The sequence below is a fragment of the Culex pipiens genome, chromosome 2 (assembly GCF_016801865.2).
Source record: "Culex pipiens pallens isolate TS chromosome 2, TS_CPP_V2, whole genome shotgun sequence".
In the NCBI taxonomy this organism is placed as follows: domain Eukaryota; kingdom Metazoa; phylum Arthropoda; class Insecta; order Diptera; family Culicidae; genus Culex; species Culex pipiens.
Genome location: NC_068938.1, coordinates 182,872,097 through 182,887,536, shown reverse-complemented (window position 1 = coordinate 182,887,536; position 15,440 = coordinate 182,872,097). Strand labels below are relative to the sequence as shown.

The 15,440-nt window shown below is 41.6% G+C and overlaps 1 protein-coding gene across 6 annotated transcripts in view; it reads right to left on the bottom strand.

The window, feature by feature from the left end:
- LOC120429394 (IQ motif and SEC7 domain-containing protein 1) overlaps nt 1-15,440 on the bottom strand; it is a 223,131-nt gene that overhangs the window by 12,711 nt on the left and 194,980 nt on the right. For 5 of the 6 annotated variants that reach the window (XM_052708734.1, XM_052708733.1, XM_039594547.2 and 2 more), the window contains 2 exons: nt 12,170-12,550; nt 2,931-3,254 (listed from right to left, as the gene is read on the bottom strand). In XM_052708734.1, the coding sequence (XP_052564694.1) occupies nt 2,931-3,254; nt 12,170-12,550 (705 nt within the window). Of the gene's footprint in view, nt 1-2,930; nt 3,255-5,133; nt 5,904-12,169; nt 12,551-15,440 lie in introns of those variants that run through there. The other variant, XM_039594551.2, reaches the window with a different exon arrangement.

The following is a 15,440-nucleotide window of genomic DNA, read 5'->3' as shown; positions in this document are numbered from 1 at the left end:
AACGACTTCTATTTGGTCCGAATGGGACAAACTACATGATTACAGACTAGGAAAACTAACTAGAAACTTTAACTACATTGATTTTGATACAGAAAATCCGGACTAAACTTGGAAAATTTCGACAAATTTTACGCAAACGGGACAATCACGTTGGCTTGACAGTTGAGACTTGAAATTGAAATTTGAAATGAATGACGAGGGGTGAGCAGATGCAAAATGTCAAACAAGTTTGTAATCGCTCTAAAGATTTTTCATTTTATATTTACACTTTAAAAAATGATTTTGTTAAAAATAACTATATTGAGTAGTTCTCTCCGTTTTTACAAATAAATCTTCAATAAATCTAATTTCAAAATTTGTAATTAAAATCTAGTTTTTAAAAAGTTCTACAAACAGGTAATTTTCCTCCAAATCAGAAAATTTCACTAAAGTTGTATTTTTAGGCATTGAAAATCGAACCAATATTTTTCGAGATATCGTCATTTGAAAATAAGAGATAAATTAGGTGACAACCAAAGAGAAGTGTGACACTGTAAAAAACACATTTTCATCTATTCGAATTCTTTTTGAGGCTGTATTTCAGAAATTAATTGTCCGATTGTCATGTCTCAACGAGAAATTGTAGAATTTTTCTTCAGCTGTTTAAAAATACATTTTTCAAGGGTATTCATGAAGTATTTTTTTATAACAAAAAAAAAAATACCAGACCGCAAAATTGCATGGAGATTTATATGGGAAAACTAATTAGGCAAAATTGCTTCTTTTGACATAGGAAATAGAAACATATGAAACACGATAGCTTATAGGAGCTTTTTAAAAATAACTCTAGAAATACAAATTTAAAAATTGAGAAGTAGTTTGCAAAAATCTAGAAAACTATTTTTTTATGTTTCGTGACATTTAAAAAAATATATTTCTGTTATTTTCGCTCAAATTTTCACACCCACTCAAGAATGAGCATTCGAAGTTTTCTTTTCATTGATTTCTGAGTATATATATATATTTTTTTAAACAACTCAAACTCGAGTAAATTTCACACAATTTCTAGCAGTTTCAATTTTTGCGCAATCCTAACTAAAAAAAAATCCGAATTTCGCTATTGTCAATAAGTGTAAAGTGCAATTTATGTTCTACATAAGACGAATCTTCTCCTGCTTTGTGTTTTTTCATTTATTTTTAGATTTTTTCACGGTTATTTATTAAGTTTTTATTAATGTTTTTTAGGCCTATTCTAAATACTTTTATTAATATTTTTTGTCTATTGTGTTTTTTTGTATTCCCATCACAAAAAAATAAAATAAACTTGATATTGGGCCGCATTGCCGGTAGCGGCAATGCGGCCCAGCAAGAAGTTACCGGGGAAGATCTCTTTACCCTGCCAGAGTTCTTTGCTCTCGCAGGGGAGATGATGACGCGGTTTCGGACCTGCCGTAACAAGGCGGAGCAATTCCTGGCCCTTGGGGAGCTGATGATCAAGCACATCTATAAAGGATAAAAAACTGTGATCTAGTTTTAAGCTTTCTCTATTTCTATCCCCTTTCCCTTGCAATTTTAGTAAGTTTATTCTTATTTTTTCTTACTCTTGGTGACACCTTTATTTACTAGTAATAATTGTTCCAAAATGGATTTAATGTAACACACAGCTGAAAGGAACTCCAAAACTCTGTTATGTATCTCAAAAGAACTTATTGTATCTTGATTATTCACCAATAAAACCGAATTTGAATTTGAATTTATCTTAAAGTATTTTTGAAAACTAGACATCCTTTAGCTGATTTTAAACTGCTCGTTTTAATTCGCTGTCAAATGTAAAATATGATATCATTTTGATCAAACCATTTCTCTAATATCTTAGTTTTTTTCAAAAAAATAAATAAATAATAATAATAATTTAAAAGTTATTGTTTTGAATAGTTCTTCCTTTATTTTTTTGAAGATCCTGAAAATTCTGGTGGATTTTTTTCATATTTGAATTGAAATTTTGAATATTTTTTCAAATAAATATATTTTGTTGCGTTTGAAAGTTTTTAAACAAAAAGCGAAAAAACATCAGATTTTTTGTAAGAGCCTGTTTTGGATACTTTAGATATCAATAAATTACCCTTAAATTATCAGATTCTGAAAGAATTACAAATTCAATATTTTTTGACAATGCAATCTCAAAAATCATGCTTAATTGTGTTTTTATACCAGAAAAATGTTTCCTGTTAATAGGCTAGAATGCAGATCGGAAGGAAAGGGGTCAAGAAACAGCTTTACGAACAGCAGAACAAAGGAGAGGGAGCGATTTCTTGGGGCTTTTATTCACCCTCTCTGACTTGCTTGCGCTGCCGCTGCTGCCCATTTGATTTTTTTCTTGACCGGTTCCTTCCGAAGTGCGTATACCGCTAATATTGTTAATGTTCAATTCTCTTGAGATTTTAACAAAAACGAGGAAAAAATATCGGTGGTGCATTTTACTGATCTGATCTCAACCCCAATTTTTTAAGGTTATTAATATAATTATATTTTTTCCATTGCACAGATCAATAAATATCTAAAGTGATAAGGTTTATTTTTAATTTAAAATTTTTGTTTTTGTTTAATTCAATAGATAATTAAAGATTTGATTGTGAAAATTAAAATAGACACTAATTGTGAAAAAAATTTGAATGAATCTTAATGAGATTTTGCAAAAATCTAAAACTGAAAATCTTAAATTTAACATATTTTTTTTGTTAAATACATAGCTGCCTGAATATGTATCCATGTATGTTTTCAAAAACACAGAGCAAATAAATACAGAACTTTTGAGTAATTTCCTGGAAAATTTTGCCTGTCATGTTCCATTCCATTCTATCATAAATATTTCGAACTAACTTGAACAACACTTCCAACGAATCTACACCAATCGTAAATTAACAAAAACACAAAACAAATCATCTACTCACGTGGCACAAACACGCTGACCGCCGCCAACGCCTCCCGCTCCTCCAACCAGGCTACCGTCCTCGTACAGTTGTCCTTCCTCCGCTAGATGGCCTTGCTGCTGCTGCATCATCTCCAGCTCGGCCTGGTGCTGCTGGTGCTGAACCCGCCGGCTCATGCGCTTCTCCGCCTTGGCCATCGCCGTGATCGACGCGAACTTCTTCACCATCGTGTAGTGCCGGAACGCGCGCTGGATTGTGAGGGCGGCGTGGCGTGCCTTGACACCGCCGTATTTGCGCTCCAACAGTTCGATCTGCTTGTCCAACAGATCCTGCGACAGCTCATACCTGTTAGAATCGAAAGAGAGGGAAAGGATATGGCTTAGTTAGAGCTACGAAAACAATTAGTAATGGGTTGAAGGCCGACTTGGTCGTTTGAAGCGGCGGCCACAGACAAGGGGATGCGAATTTTTTGGTCAATGTAGTCGAATCGACACTAGCGCAATCTGTTGCTTTGAATTGGAACTCCAACAATCAAACTTAAAGTTCAGTACACAAGAATAATCGTAAAAAGTCCGCTTCTCTATGCCCAACAAAGGCCGTACCGGCGTGGCGTCCTCAACTGGGACAACACAAGAACGCCGACTTTAATTAACCCAAAGTTGAAAGGAGGACGACGCGGCGGAGAGCATGTTCCGCTTAGATGGGAATTCCTCAGCTAGTACAAGACGACACGCAAAGGAATTTACTACGACGGGAGGACACACAAAGTGAACAAAAACATCGCCCTCTACAGACGACTAGAGCGAGAACGTTTAAGGGAAAAGTGTTTTTCCTTCTTTTTTCGGGGGTTTCTAAATTTAGCATTTTTACTAGTTAGGGCAAGGGAAAATGGTGGTTCAAGGGGACCCACCATCAAGAATTTCCAGAAAAAAAACGTGAAAGATACTCCAGAGAAGCTGTCAGCTTCCATCTAGGTCATTAGAAGAGCGTCGTCTCAATGAAATATTAGAAGGGAAAATCCTACGCGGAACGTGGTCCAGAAGCGCGCGCTTCCGCCTGTCAGCGATGATTTGTTTTGATTTTCCGGCTTTCCACATGTCGGACGGGGGGTTAGATGAGCTCCAAATGGGAAATTTTGGCCAATTTATGGACGTCGCGAGAGGCGAATGTCACTGGGAAGTTGTTTTTGTGTGGTTTAGCAATTCAAAGCTGCATTTAAATTAGTCATTTTGGCACGGTAGTCAAAACATTTGAACGAGAGGTGCATGAATTGGTTTATATTTTAAGGGCCGGAAGTAATAAAAGTGCACCGGTGTGTGTTGGGTTGTCATAGCATAAACGTTTTAATTTCGCTCACGTGAATGCTGCTTTGGCACGAGTTCAAAGTCGGTTTGGCGATGGAAAGCTCGTAAAATGCCATGGAAAAGAGTTTTTTAGAATTAATTGGTGGAATTATGCTAATTATCTAGGAAATGGTGAATTTCCGTGATGCTTAAAATGAGACTTGCTTGGATTTGAGTAATTTTTAAGCATTATTTGTTGTTGACAAAATTAGAACGAGGGGTCCTCAGATTGAAAGTTCGAAATGTAATCGTTTATGTTTTAACTGTTTTTAACTTAGGGTGTCAACTCAGTTTTTTTTTGGAGAAGTTATTTAAGAATTAAAGATTGAAATATAAAAAAAAGAATTAAAAAAATAACTTGAATTGAATGTTGATTTTTAGTCTAAACTATTTTTATCATGACTCATCCTCAACGAGACCTCAACACTATCATTTACGGAAGCATTCACCGCACAAAACAAGTTGAGCGCTAATTGCCCCACAAACCTCCAAGGTAGTCAGCAATGTTCTGGTCTGGTGATCTGCCGTACGATGACGACCATAAGTCACCATCAGAACCAGTCCTGCTCGATCTAACGTACACGCAATCGCCGCTTCGGGGCACCCTCCCCAAATGTTCCACCTTGCACGAAGTGAATCACTCGTAAAATAACGATTCGTTGACCTTTGGGACGCGGGCGCGCAGCTCCACTCAAATTGAAGACCGACCGACCGAGCAGAGAAATGGAATTAATAATGCGACTAGTAGCGAGAGTAGTTTTTAGTGAAACCTTAAAACCGCTGAAAGTCGAGCGGCGACTAAATTTAGAACCTTCGGCACGACTCCCTTGAGAAAGGTGGTGGATTCCACCCGATTTTGAAAAGTTGGTGTGATTAATTACCATACAAATTTAATCTCGAGCTTGCAGACACAGTAGGCCGAGTTGCGGCGGTTGGTGCCGCCGTTGACTAGACCGGCGCCGGTCGCACCAGTGTTGCCTGCAGCTGTCACTAGCAGTTGCTCAAGGTTGCCAGATTTGGCGCGCCGTTTTCGAGGCTTTCTTCGGCGCACAATTGCGGCCTCATCGCCATTGTTGTTATTGTTTTCGATCCGTTCCGGTGAGCTGGTGGCCCCATTCAGGACGCCGTTTTCGGCGGCAGCACTGTTGTTGTTGGTCACCGGAAAGCACTGACAGCAGCACGAGCACACACAATCACACTGGAATTCGGGCGCTGGACCGGTGTCACCATTATGGGCAGCAGTCGTTATAACCTCATTGGTATTGTCGCTGCTGTTGAACATTTTTTTCGTTGCTAAACGGCTTTTGTCCGATTCGCGACGATTCGCACTTTCGTTTTTGGAAGCACCACGCGATAATGGCTGCGCGTTGTTGCTGTTGTTGCCAGCTTATCCATCAGATAAGTCACCAAGTCTTCACTGCTGCACTGCTTCACATCCACTTCCGACGACGCTTCGGCACACATTAATTTGAGTTTTGTCAACACCAGAGGCAACATGCCGCGCCGTGGGCGCCCTCTTTCGAATCACATTTGTTTGAAATTCCGTCGTGTCGACACTGTACAATGTTAGCTGTCACTGAGCAGTTCCGAAAAGCTGGATATGGAGGGTCGTGAAAATTGATTCTTCTTCTTTTCTTGAAATTTATTGCTTTCGAGTAGTAAACCGCCCTAACCTCAATCCCTAAAATCGAAATCGAAGTAGTCCCCTCTCTTCCTGATAACTCGGAAATTGTACGACTTCCAGCAGTGTAATCCGGCACACCTCAAGGAAGTCACTTCTTGGAAGCGCGAGCTGAAACGTGACCCAAACAACAGGTTGAGAGCGACTGAACCTTAAGCGCTGGCTGGTGGTGTTTCGGTATCGATTTCTAACGCATTTCTGAGCTCGTCGTTATCAACGTGGAGCTTAGATAAGAGAAGGTGAAAGGTAGACGTAAAATTCGCGAGGAAGATTCACCGATGGTGGCACGTTTTTCAGGGTGCGCGGGCAATGTTGATACAATCGGGATGCAAATTGGGTTTGGGGAATTCACTTTGCACTGAAATGAAGGGGCGAAACGTGCGAGATCAGGAATCTTAAACTAATATCAATTTGAGGTCTGGAAGATTTGCCTAAGCTTCCTTATCACAATTTATCAAATGATAAGTGAAACAAGCTTAACCTGCATTTAAAGTTGTTTACATTCGAAAAATGGCAATATCTTGCGGACACACAAGTGTGTTCTTCCTCGTCAAATGTGTAGATTAGATAACGAAAAGTTCGCACCTTGATAAAATTCCTGCCTCAAGCGTTATAAATCATACATCGTCAGATCCAGTAATGTGCTGTAATCGCCGCAAATGCAAACACATCACTGTGATTAACTCTTATTCCAGCTTCCAATAATGTAATCGTTTCTGGAGATCTCCGCTTAATTCAGGGTCTTGGATAGGGGAATCTGGCTATATTTTTGTTGATTTAAATTGAACAAAGTTTATTAAATTAAATCAATACATCAATCAATGATATTTCAAATGTTCCAAATTTATTTTTTGATTTTGAATTATTATTTTGGCAAAATATATTCAATGGAGCTGAATGATTTCCTTTTATTTACAAACATTCTAAATGAAATAAAAAAATTAGTCCGTTTTTTATGTTATTTGCTTAAAGCGGGGTTCACTCTGATTTGAGTCATTTTTGTGCATTATTTGTTGGTTTGAAATAATAACGGAGGTCTTCGAGTTACAGATTTTACATGGAATCGGTTCTGATTTAACAGTTGAATTGAAAATAGTTCTTAATATTTTTTTAAAACTGGTTTTGAAACTAATTAAATAAAAAAAAACCGTAAATTTAATAAATTGGAGTATTTTCAGTCGATATTTGTTCAATGAAAATAATTAAATACAATAAAAAAGCCACTTCTGAGTTCCCTACTGCTCCGTAGCTAGCAAACCACCCCGCTAATCCCTGATCTTCTCAAACAAGCACTAATTAGAGCGTGTAACATATCGGTACGCAGCATCCATCCCTTTGTTAAGGCCGCTGGATGCGCAGACTTATAAATCAGTTTCGCGCTTGTTCGTTCGCCTGCATATTAATTCCCCCACCACAGCAACAACAATAACAACAACACCACTAATGATGTCAATTTCGATGCCGAGATTCGGATTGCTCGTATCATCAAAATTTAATTAAATCATTCGTTCTACTGCACGTTTGAACGCCACCACAGAGCGAGGGGCGTTGTTTACAGTCATGTTCACCATACATCACACACATGCTTCTTCACGTTCAGAACCCGAATGTTCTCTCTCTTCTGCATCGAGAAAACTAATGATCTTTTAAACACAACACTCGATGCTCCAATTTTCTTCTCCCCTTCTCCCTCGAACATCCTTTGTTTACAACACACTTCACACCGTTCGAAAATCGTGCGTACGCGCGCTCCTCATTTGTTATTCACATGCTTCTAGAAGTGCTTCTTCTGCGCTCGGTGAGATTTCGACGATTTCTTCGAGCTCTTTTTCGGTGCAAGGTGTTATCGCCGAGCCCTTTTTCGTGGGAGTTTCGTTGATCCGGTTTGCTCGAAATCACTTGTTCCTGTTTTTTTTGTGTTCCTTCTGTTGATGTTTTCCTCGACAACTTCCGATGCTGAACAGGACACACAAAGGGTCTTCGAGGGAAAGCTAACCATTGGATGCTGGGTCACATTGGACGACGGCACAAATTACAATACAATTAGTTCCGTTTCGCTTTTTTGGGAAGTCGGTAGAGGAAGCAATACTTCCGGTCCTTCTACCGGACTGTAGCGACGGCTTTGTGTCCTGGATCACAACGGTTGCTAAGGTGGTAATTTACACGTATCCGCAAGTCTGAACCGCTGAGGAAGACATAAATTCCTGGTTTGGTTCACCTCGCACGCAATGCCGACCACCTTTGGGTCGTCGATTCAGCACTAATCGTACAAACCGCGCGATGTTGTGCCCTTTTCCACCTAGGCTAGCCGTGTTCCATATGTTCGAACTGCACTCGATGTTTTGTAATGGTAATTAATCCAAGGCAATTACTGCATTCCAGCAATGTTAATTCGATTTTTTTTCCTCCGGCTCTGCCCGTCGATACCTCAAAGGTGAGGTAAACTCGCTGTTCCGTGGTTTACCGCTAAACCAGCGGACCATGAAACGCTGGCGCGGATATTGACGGATGAGCACGCGCCTCAAGCACGATGCGCGAAACCGTTGTGACAGACCGTACGGCTGTCGGAGAACTGGCCCGGGCAGCAAGCCGAGTCCGATTCCGAATCGCGGCTTGAGCTATACGGAGAGATAGGAGAGCGCGGCTCATCATATTGGCGCAGCATATGGCCAAGTGTGACGAGCGCGCGCGTGGATCTGGATTGTGGGTGGCAAGAGAGAGAATTGCAACTCGTTTGATGGAAAAACGGGGAGAGAAAGCATTTGACTCGCCGCTTGAGGTGGTCAGTGATTCATCAAGAGTTGTTGGAAATTGGAGCTAATTTAATAATATACTAAACAGAACAACGCCTTAAGAATGCAGCAGTTTTGAAATTTAACTTTTAATTTGATTTAATAATAGAATAAGTGATAAGCAGCGTAAAAAATCCCGAAATTTAGACCATGAAACTTTGATACATAATTACTGAATTAAACCAGGAAAACATGATCAAAATAAACAAAAAATCCTTTTATTCTTACCCTCCAAGAAGCAAACTTATTCAGTTAAATAATGGTTGTGGAATCTGCTGTTAATCTTTGCTTTTTAACTGCTAAAGTAGCAAAACAAAAAATGCCATTAATTACATCACAATTAAGAAATCTGGAGTTTTTTTTGAAAAGGTCCAATAAACCAAATTTTATTTTTTTGCTTTTTGGGTGTTTTTGAATACCCCTGACTCAAGGCGGTTTCAAAAACACCCAAAAAGCAAAAAATGAAAATTTGGTTTATTCGACCTTTTCAAAAAAAAAAAAAAACTCCAGAAATGTAAAATTGAATATAATTTAATTTTGTACAGCGCAATTTTAAGTTTTTTTTTGTTGTAGCACACAAATGAATAACTTTAACATTTTTCATATAATATGTAAAATATGTGAATTATTTTTTTTAATTAGATTTTTTTTTTAAATTGAGTCAACACCCTGCATTTAATGGCAGCAAAAACAACGATTACATATTTCCAGCATTACATCGAAGAACCCCTCGGCGGTTTGTTATTGTTTTGGTCGACATTCCCAGATCGAACGATGTCGGGCAAGCTAGCGAGGGCGGTTTCGTGTCCCAATCCGACGTTTCCCTTGTGGATTCGTTCTCAAACTCGTCAACTTCTCAATTTTTATGTTTATATTTACAACAGCATTCAAATTAATTGGAAACAGACGCGAATAACGAAGATAATGTAATTTTGAGCATAACAGCTTGAAAATGTAAAAAATAGTCTATTTATATCTCACACCGTTTTCTTTTGATATGCTTTGAAAAACTGTTTTATGGTCCCCTTAATAACTTCACTTTACGGCTCATCACGGCCGTTATGGCGTTTTTTTCTGTGACCACTTCTGTCAGCCAGCTTCATTCGCTCTCTCGAGACAGAGGAAGAGATACATCACTTAATAAAATCTCGTCTGCGGGACTGAGATTCTGTAAACATCATCCCGAGTTCTCGTCCAGTCATCCAGACCGTGAGACTACCATGACTTGATGAAACGCAGAACTTTTGAGCAGGCAGCTGCCGGTGTTACTCGCGCTACCATGTTACACAAGTGAGATTAATTTCTCACCGTGAAGTGTCCCGGAAGTCTTTTTCCAGCAGGGATCAGGGAAAATTGCTTCCGCGCGTTCGTATAGGGTAATGACACGTGGCTTTCTTTGTGGACTTCTTGCAAAACATTGAAATCTAGCGTGAGAAAGTCGCCTTGAGGCGCCTTTGTTTGGTCCACAAAGAGTCGTCATATTTGTCTATTTTCGACTGGAACACGACGAGCGTAAAGATTTTTATCATCCGACGACGTCTCGCCGCCACAACATCTTGGCTACATTTTCCAATTCCTCTCACGTTTCTTTGATCTCACTCCACTCCCGAAATCCGCCGTCTAGCCACGGTAGCTATTCATCTTGATGATGAAATAAAAATCGGAGTGATTTATTCGCTATCATGAGAACGCTCTTTTCCACCGATGGAGTTTGGAAATGACTCCACCGCAAGTGTGACATTTGATCCCTCGCATTGTGTTTATCCTCGTGTCCATCACATTAAAAGTGGGCCGATTCGGCCCGACGACAGAACCTCCCACAGCCCATTTATCTCGTTAAGGGAAAACATCACTCGATCAGCCGGCGAGAATGACACATCTGTGTCAAGAAGATCGCCAACTCGCCACATTGTGTCCGTCCGATAATGGACACGGCTTACACGAACACACTCGGTTCTACGGTTTTAATTACCTCCAATTAACTCTGCGGTGCACTCTCCAGCGGTACGGTACCGTGGCGAAGAAACGATTTGAGAATACTTTCCACCTCGTTTGCGAGACGCGTGTCGTTATCTGTTTGCCAATAATTGGCACGAAACGGCGCTTTTCGCGAGCGCACTTTTGACAACTTTCGGCGCAGAATCGGTGTGCAATTGTATTTTGCTCCAAGGTTTGAGCTGGACTGCTCTTTACCCAGACGGGGAGGACCTCGAGACAGAGTCGCTGTAAATTTTCGCGAGAAGCTGTTATCAGCGTTGTATTCTCTCCAGATATCAGGGTCGGCGCGGCAATCTTGTCTGCGGTGCCGTATTACAATCCCCATTGACTAACAATCCGACGCCAGACCTTAAACATGTGGCGGTTTCTTATCAGCATCCTCCTCCCAATACAGACACTTGTGCCAACCAGCAAGGTGATGACGGTTGCAAAAAATTGGTTTTGCTGACGCGAGCCAGCTTCACAATGGTGCCATCTATGAACCCGTTTGGATTGTTTTGTTTTGGTTCTCCTTGGAGAAGATCACCCGGGCACAATGAGCTTTATTGTCGGATTTGGCGACCGATAAGGGTGACGTCGCAAAATGAGTCATGGCATTTGATAAGATCTTTGGCATCAAGGTTCTGAGGTTCTCTACCATCAAATTTTCTAACCTCCAACTGACGTCACAAAACACAACAGAACCTTCCAGTTTTTTGACACGGTCACGGTTGTAAGGTGTGCTTTGATAACAGCGAAACTGATTCAAAACATCGTGAGAGAGACTCGAATTCTCAGGAGAGCCGCTGTTTACCGCTGAAGCGGTCGTAAATAAAAAAGTTTTTCCCAGTCTTCTTTCGACTTGTTTACGTCGGCGTAGTACGACCAATTCAAAACCAGGTGTCGGCAGTGTCGGTTTGGAGAGGAGAATGGCCGTTTTACGCGTGTCTTTTTTCTTAAATTCGGGAGGGTGTAGCAAATTATAGGTGTTATTTATGGATGGCGTAAATTTGAATATTCCATTGTTTCGTTGTATTCACGCAAGGGGGTTGGGTCAATGGACGACGTGTCGTCCAATTAATGTGAGAAACTTTGGGAAGTATGCTAATTATAAACAAGCAAGATGTCATACTTTTCAGTACCGGTCGAGTCCCAACATGCTCGCGAGCTGTCATCGCGGAATAATCCCATTAGAGTGGATTTACACGACATTAATTAAGGTTATGTCGGTGCACTTGGAGTGCACACATCGGGCCCGAAATGGTGGATAATTATAGCGCAACTCTGGCGGCCGCGTACACGCAACCCCATGCTGACCGCTGCAAGTATCGATTCTTGCGGCTTGGTCAATTGGATTAGCGCACCATTACGGTGCAGCCGGTCGGCAAACATATAGGTTATGTCATTCTGACAGTTACGGAAGTCTGGACTTTCGCTGCTTGGTTGTTTTTTTTTAGGAGTACTTACGCATTCTGACCGCGGGTCCGCTTGAGCACTTCGCCATTACTCCGGATCGAGCCCTTTTTGTGCAGCGTCGGGGTGGCCATGGCCGTCTGGTGGCCGCCACCGAGCTGGCTGTGGTGGTAACTGTTGGGCTGGTGGTGATGATGGTACGCCAGCTGCTGGGGCTGCACATAGTGCTGCTGGGTCGTCGTCTGGGGCAGGTACACGTACCCTCCGGTACCGTTGTTGGCAACAACGGCCGCCGCCGCCGAACCTCCGCAGAGGCTACTGCTGGCATTGCTGCTGGTGCTGGCACCACTGGCCGACAGGATACCACTACCACTACCGGGATGATGATGGTGTGTCGAGTAAATCTGGGATGGACGATCGATCTTTTGTGGAAAACTACGAAAATGTAAGAGAGAGAGAGACGAAACAAAAAGGATGATTAAAACACGCTCTGTGACCATGAAAAAGGGAGCAGATGTTTTCAGGGGTTGAAGATTTCTTGCGAGACAACACCAGTGTGCAGTGCAGGCCGTCAGGAAAGGTCGAGCAAAGCAAAAGAGAGGAAACGCTTAAAAAATTGAAAACTGATACATGAATGCAATTACAAAATCAGGTTTCTCTTATGTTAAATCCTCGGGACGCTCAACAGTTGGTTTCGCGGGAAAACGTGACATCTGTTCCAGCCGGGCTGGCAGCTTGTTATGCTTCTTAAGTTTCGAGCGACCACGTGGGCCGGCTACCCTTGGGATATGGTAAACAAAGGTGGATTTTTAGAGCTGTGGTTTGAAAGTTTTCTATCGTTTCTGGAATAATCTCATAATAGTAAACAAATAGTTTGTCGATATTGAACGATTCATCGACCTCTACGCTGACCGACAAGCCTGATATAGTCGGGTTAGTTATTTTCTTTGGGGTAGACCATTGTTTACATGACGAGGGGTCCACGAAACTGTTCATTACGTGAATTAATTCTACACTGTAAATGTGTTTTAGCGACATCTGCCAAAACATGGGAAAGTGTAAACAATTTTTACGCAAATTTGAGTCCTATCAAAATTAGATTTTTGTATGAAAATGGCACTTGATGAAACTCAATAACAGCAATTTAGGAATTAATAAGAACTTAAGCAGCTTTTGCCGATTACTCATGAAATAGAGTGCTTTATATCATAGATAGCGCACCCTATGTCCAAAAAAAGGGGGCAAAACACAATAAAACAATAATGCCTTGTAAACGGTAACTATTTCCCCTTCTTCGACACGACACCATAGTTGGAATATATCCGCGATACGTGCGTTGGCGAGAGTTCTGAACTATATCTGCTAATGGCCGCGGCCACATTTCCACCAGCGCGCCGCAGCCCTGTAATTACGGAGATAAGTCCGGGGTGAACGCGCCATCACGTGGCCACTGGCGACGTTCTGGCACGTTTCCCGGCTGCGTCGTCGTCGTCGTCGCGATCACATAATTTTGCTTAATTAAAAATTTTATTTATTAGTTTCAAGCTTGGGCGATCAAGCGGAACCACATACTCCCCGGCCGCGCTAGCGGGTTCCATTTATATGTACGTGTAGATATCTGGAACGGCTCGCCGTTGGGAACTCTGTGTTTGGTTAAGGTGGAGAGAGTTTAGATGAATATGTAGGAGGTTGGGCGCCAAACGGGGCGCGGAAGAGTTCAACCACATTTGAACTTTTTTGGAATTATTTTTAGAGTACAAACATGTGGGGCACCGTTTCTTCAAATCCACACCACAGGTTCCCGCAAGAAAGTGCCGTCCGTCTTGCCACATGTGTTTAGTGTTTTTTGAAAGGATGAGGCACTTCACCATGTGGGTGTAAACAAAGCCGGGAAACAGAGACGCCTCTCAAACTCTCAGAGGGCGCCCGCTAATCAGACAGCGGATTGACGGCGGACCAGGGCAGATGGTCAAGGAGGAAGGAAAACACAAAAGGAGCGAGATTTCCTCGAAGGACGAGCCGGTCGTGTGGCGAGACACGCGCCTCTGGGACGGCCGCCATGTTGACGTCTTCGCCACCGAAATTAGTGACGCCTGGGGCTTGTCAAAAGTTCTAATAAATCTTGCGGATTCGTCTGAGCAGCAGGAACACAAAACATTCCGCCATCACGCTCCATGAACAAAAGCAATTTATTTCCGGCAAAAATAGACTCTCTTGCTTCACTTTTGTTCCGGTTGTCATGGCAGTGCTGCCATCTAGCCGGCGTTGATAAACGACAGGCGACGATTTTGGCATCCATCCCGCATTGACAGGAGGGCGAAAGTGGCCCCCACCGAAAAAAGGAGATTATTAATATCACCTGTCACTGTCAGAACGACGTGAGGACGCGGGGATTTTACCAATACAAAAGAAACGTGTAGGTGTGATGAGGGGATGGAGGATGTAATACCATTATCATCGAGCTTGATTGCACTCGCTTGGTTTGGTGTGAACTGACAGCTCGGGGAGCTCGCTCGCTTCCTGAATTTGCATCTCCCGATAAGAAGCAGACACGGTGCGGGGAGATAAACATTCAGTTTTACAGGAGACTCTTGGTAACTTGATTAAAAATCAACAAAAAGCGATTAAAGTAAACTTACTCAATTTTGAGTAGAATGCTTTCATTATGAAAAGAAACACGAATTCAATTTTGAGTGTTTTGTAATAATCGTGTAGGACTTAATGACATTGAGGGGTCCTCCGATGTAACCGATTACACATTACACGATCAAATTTTTCTATCGACTTCTTAATAAGATTCGATCAACTCCAACAGATGTCTTTGTGGTGAATACAACTGTCACCGCATATTCACCACTTTAAACAAAAACATTCCAACATTCCAGGATTTCACTGTATCGACCTGCTGGCCTTTTCACATGTCAAAGCGGGGGTGTAGAGAGCTCAATAAATCGACATCTTTGTGTGAGCTTCCCCACCACGTTCAATGGTGGATTCAGGTAGGGTGGGAAATTCAAAAGGAAATGGCTTTCCTCCCTTCATGCCGCTCCGGAAGTCCCGATGTGATGGAAAAGTGGAAAATTATGAAAATGAGCGAGTTCCATGGTTTGGGATGAGCAAAAAACGTGAGTTCGTGAGGTGTATTATAGTTTGTGATGCGGGCTTTACGCGATAATTTTTTATTCCTTCTAAAATTATGTAGTTTTCCCGTCGTCGATCGAGCGCTGCCGTGGTGATTACCATAACAATTAAGAGGTGGATAGTCTAATTTTTTTTATATTTTCTGTATGATACTCTTTTCAGAAAGGGTGCAATGGAAGGGGGT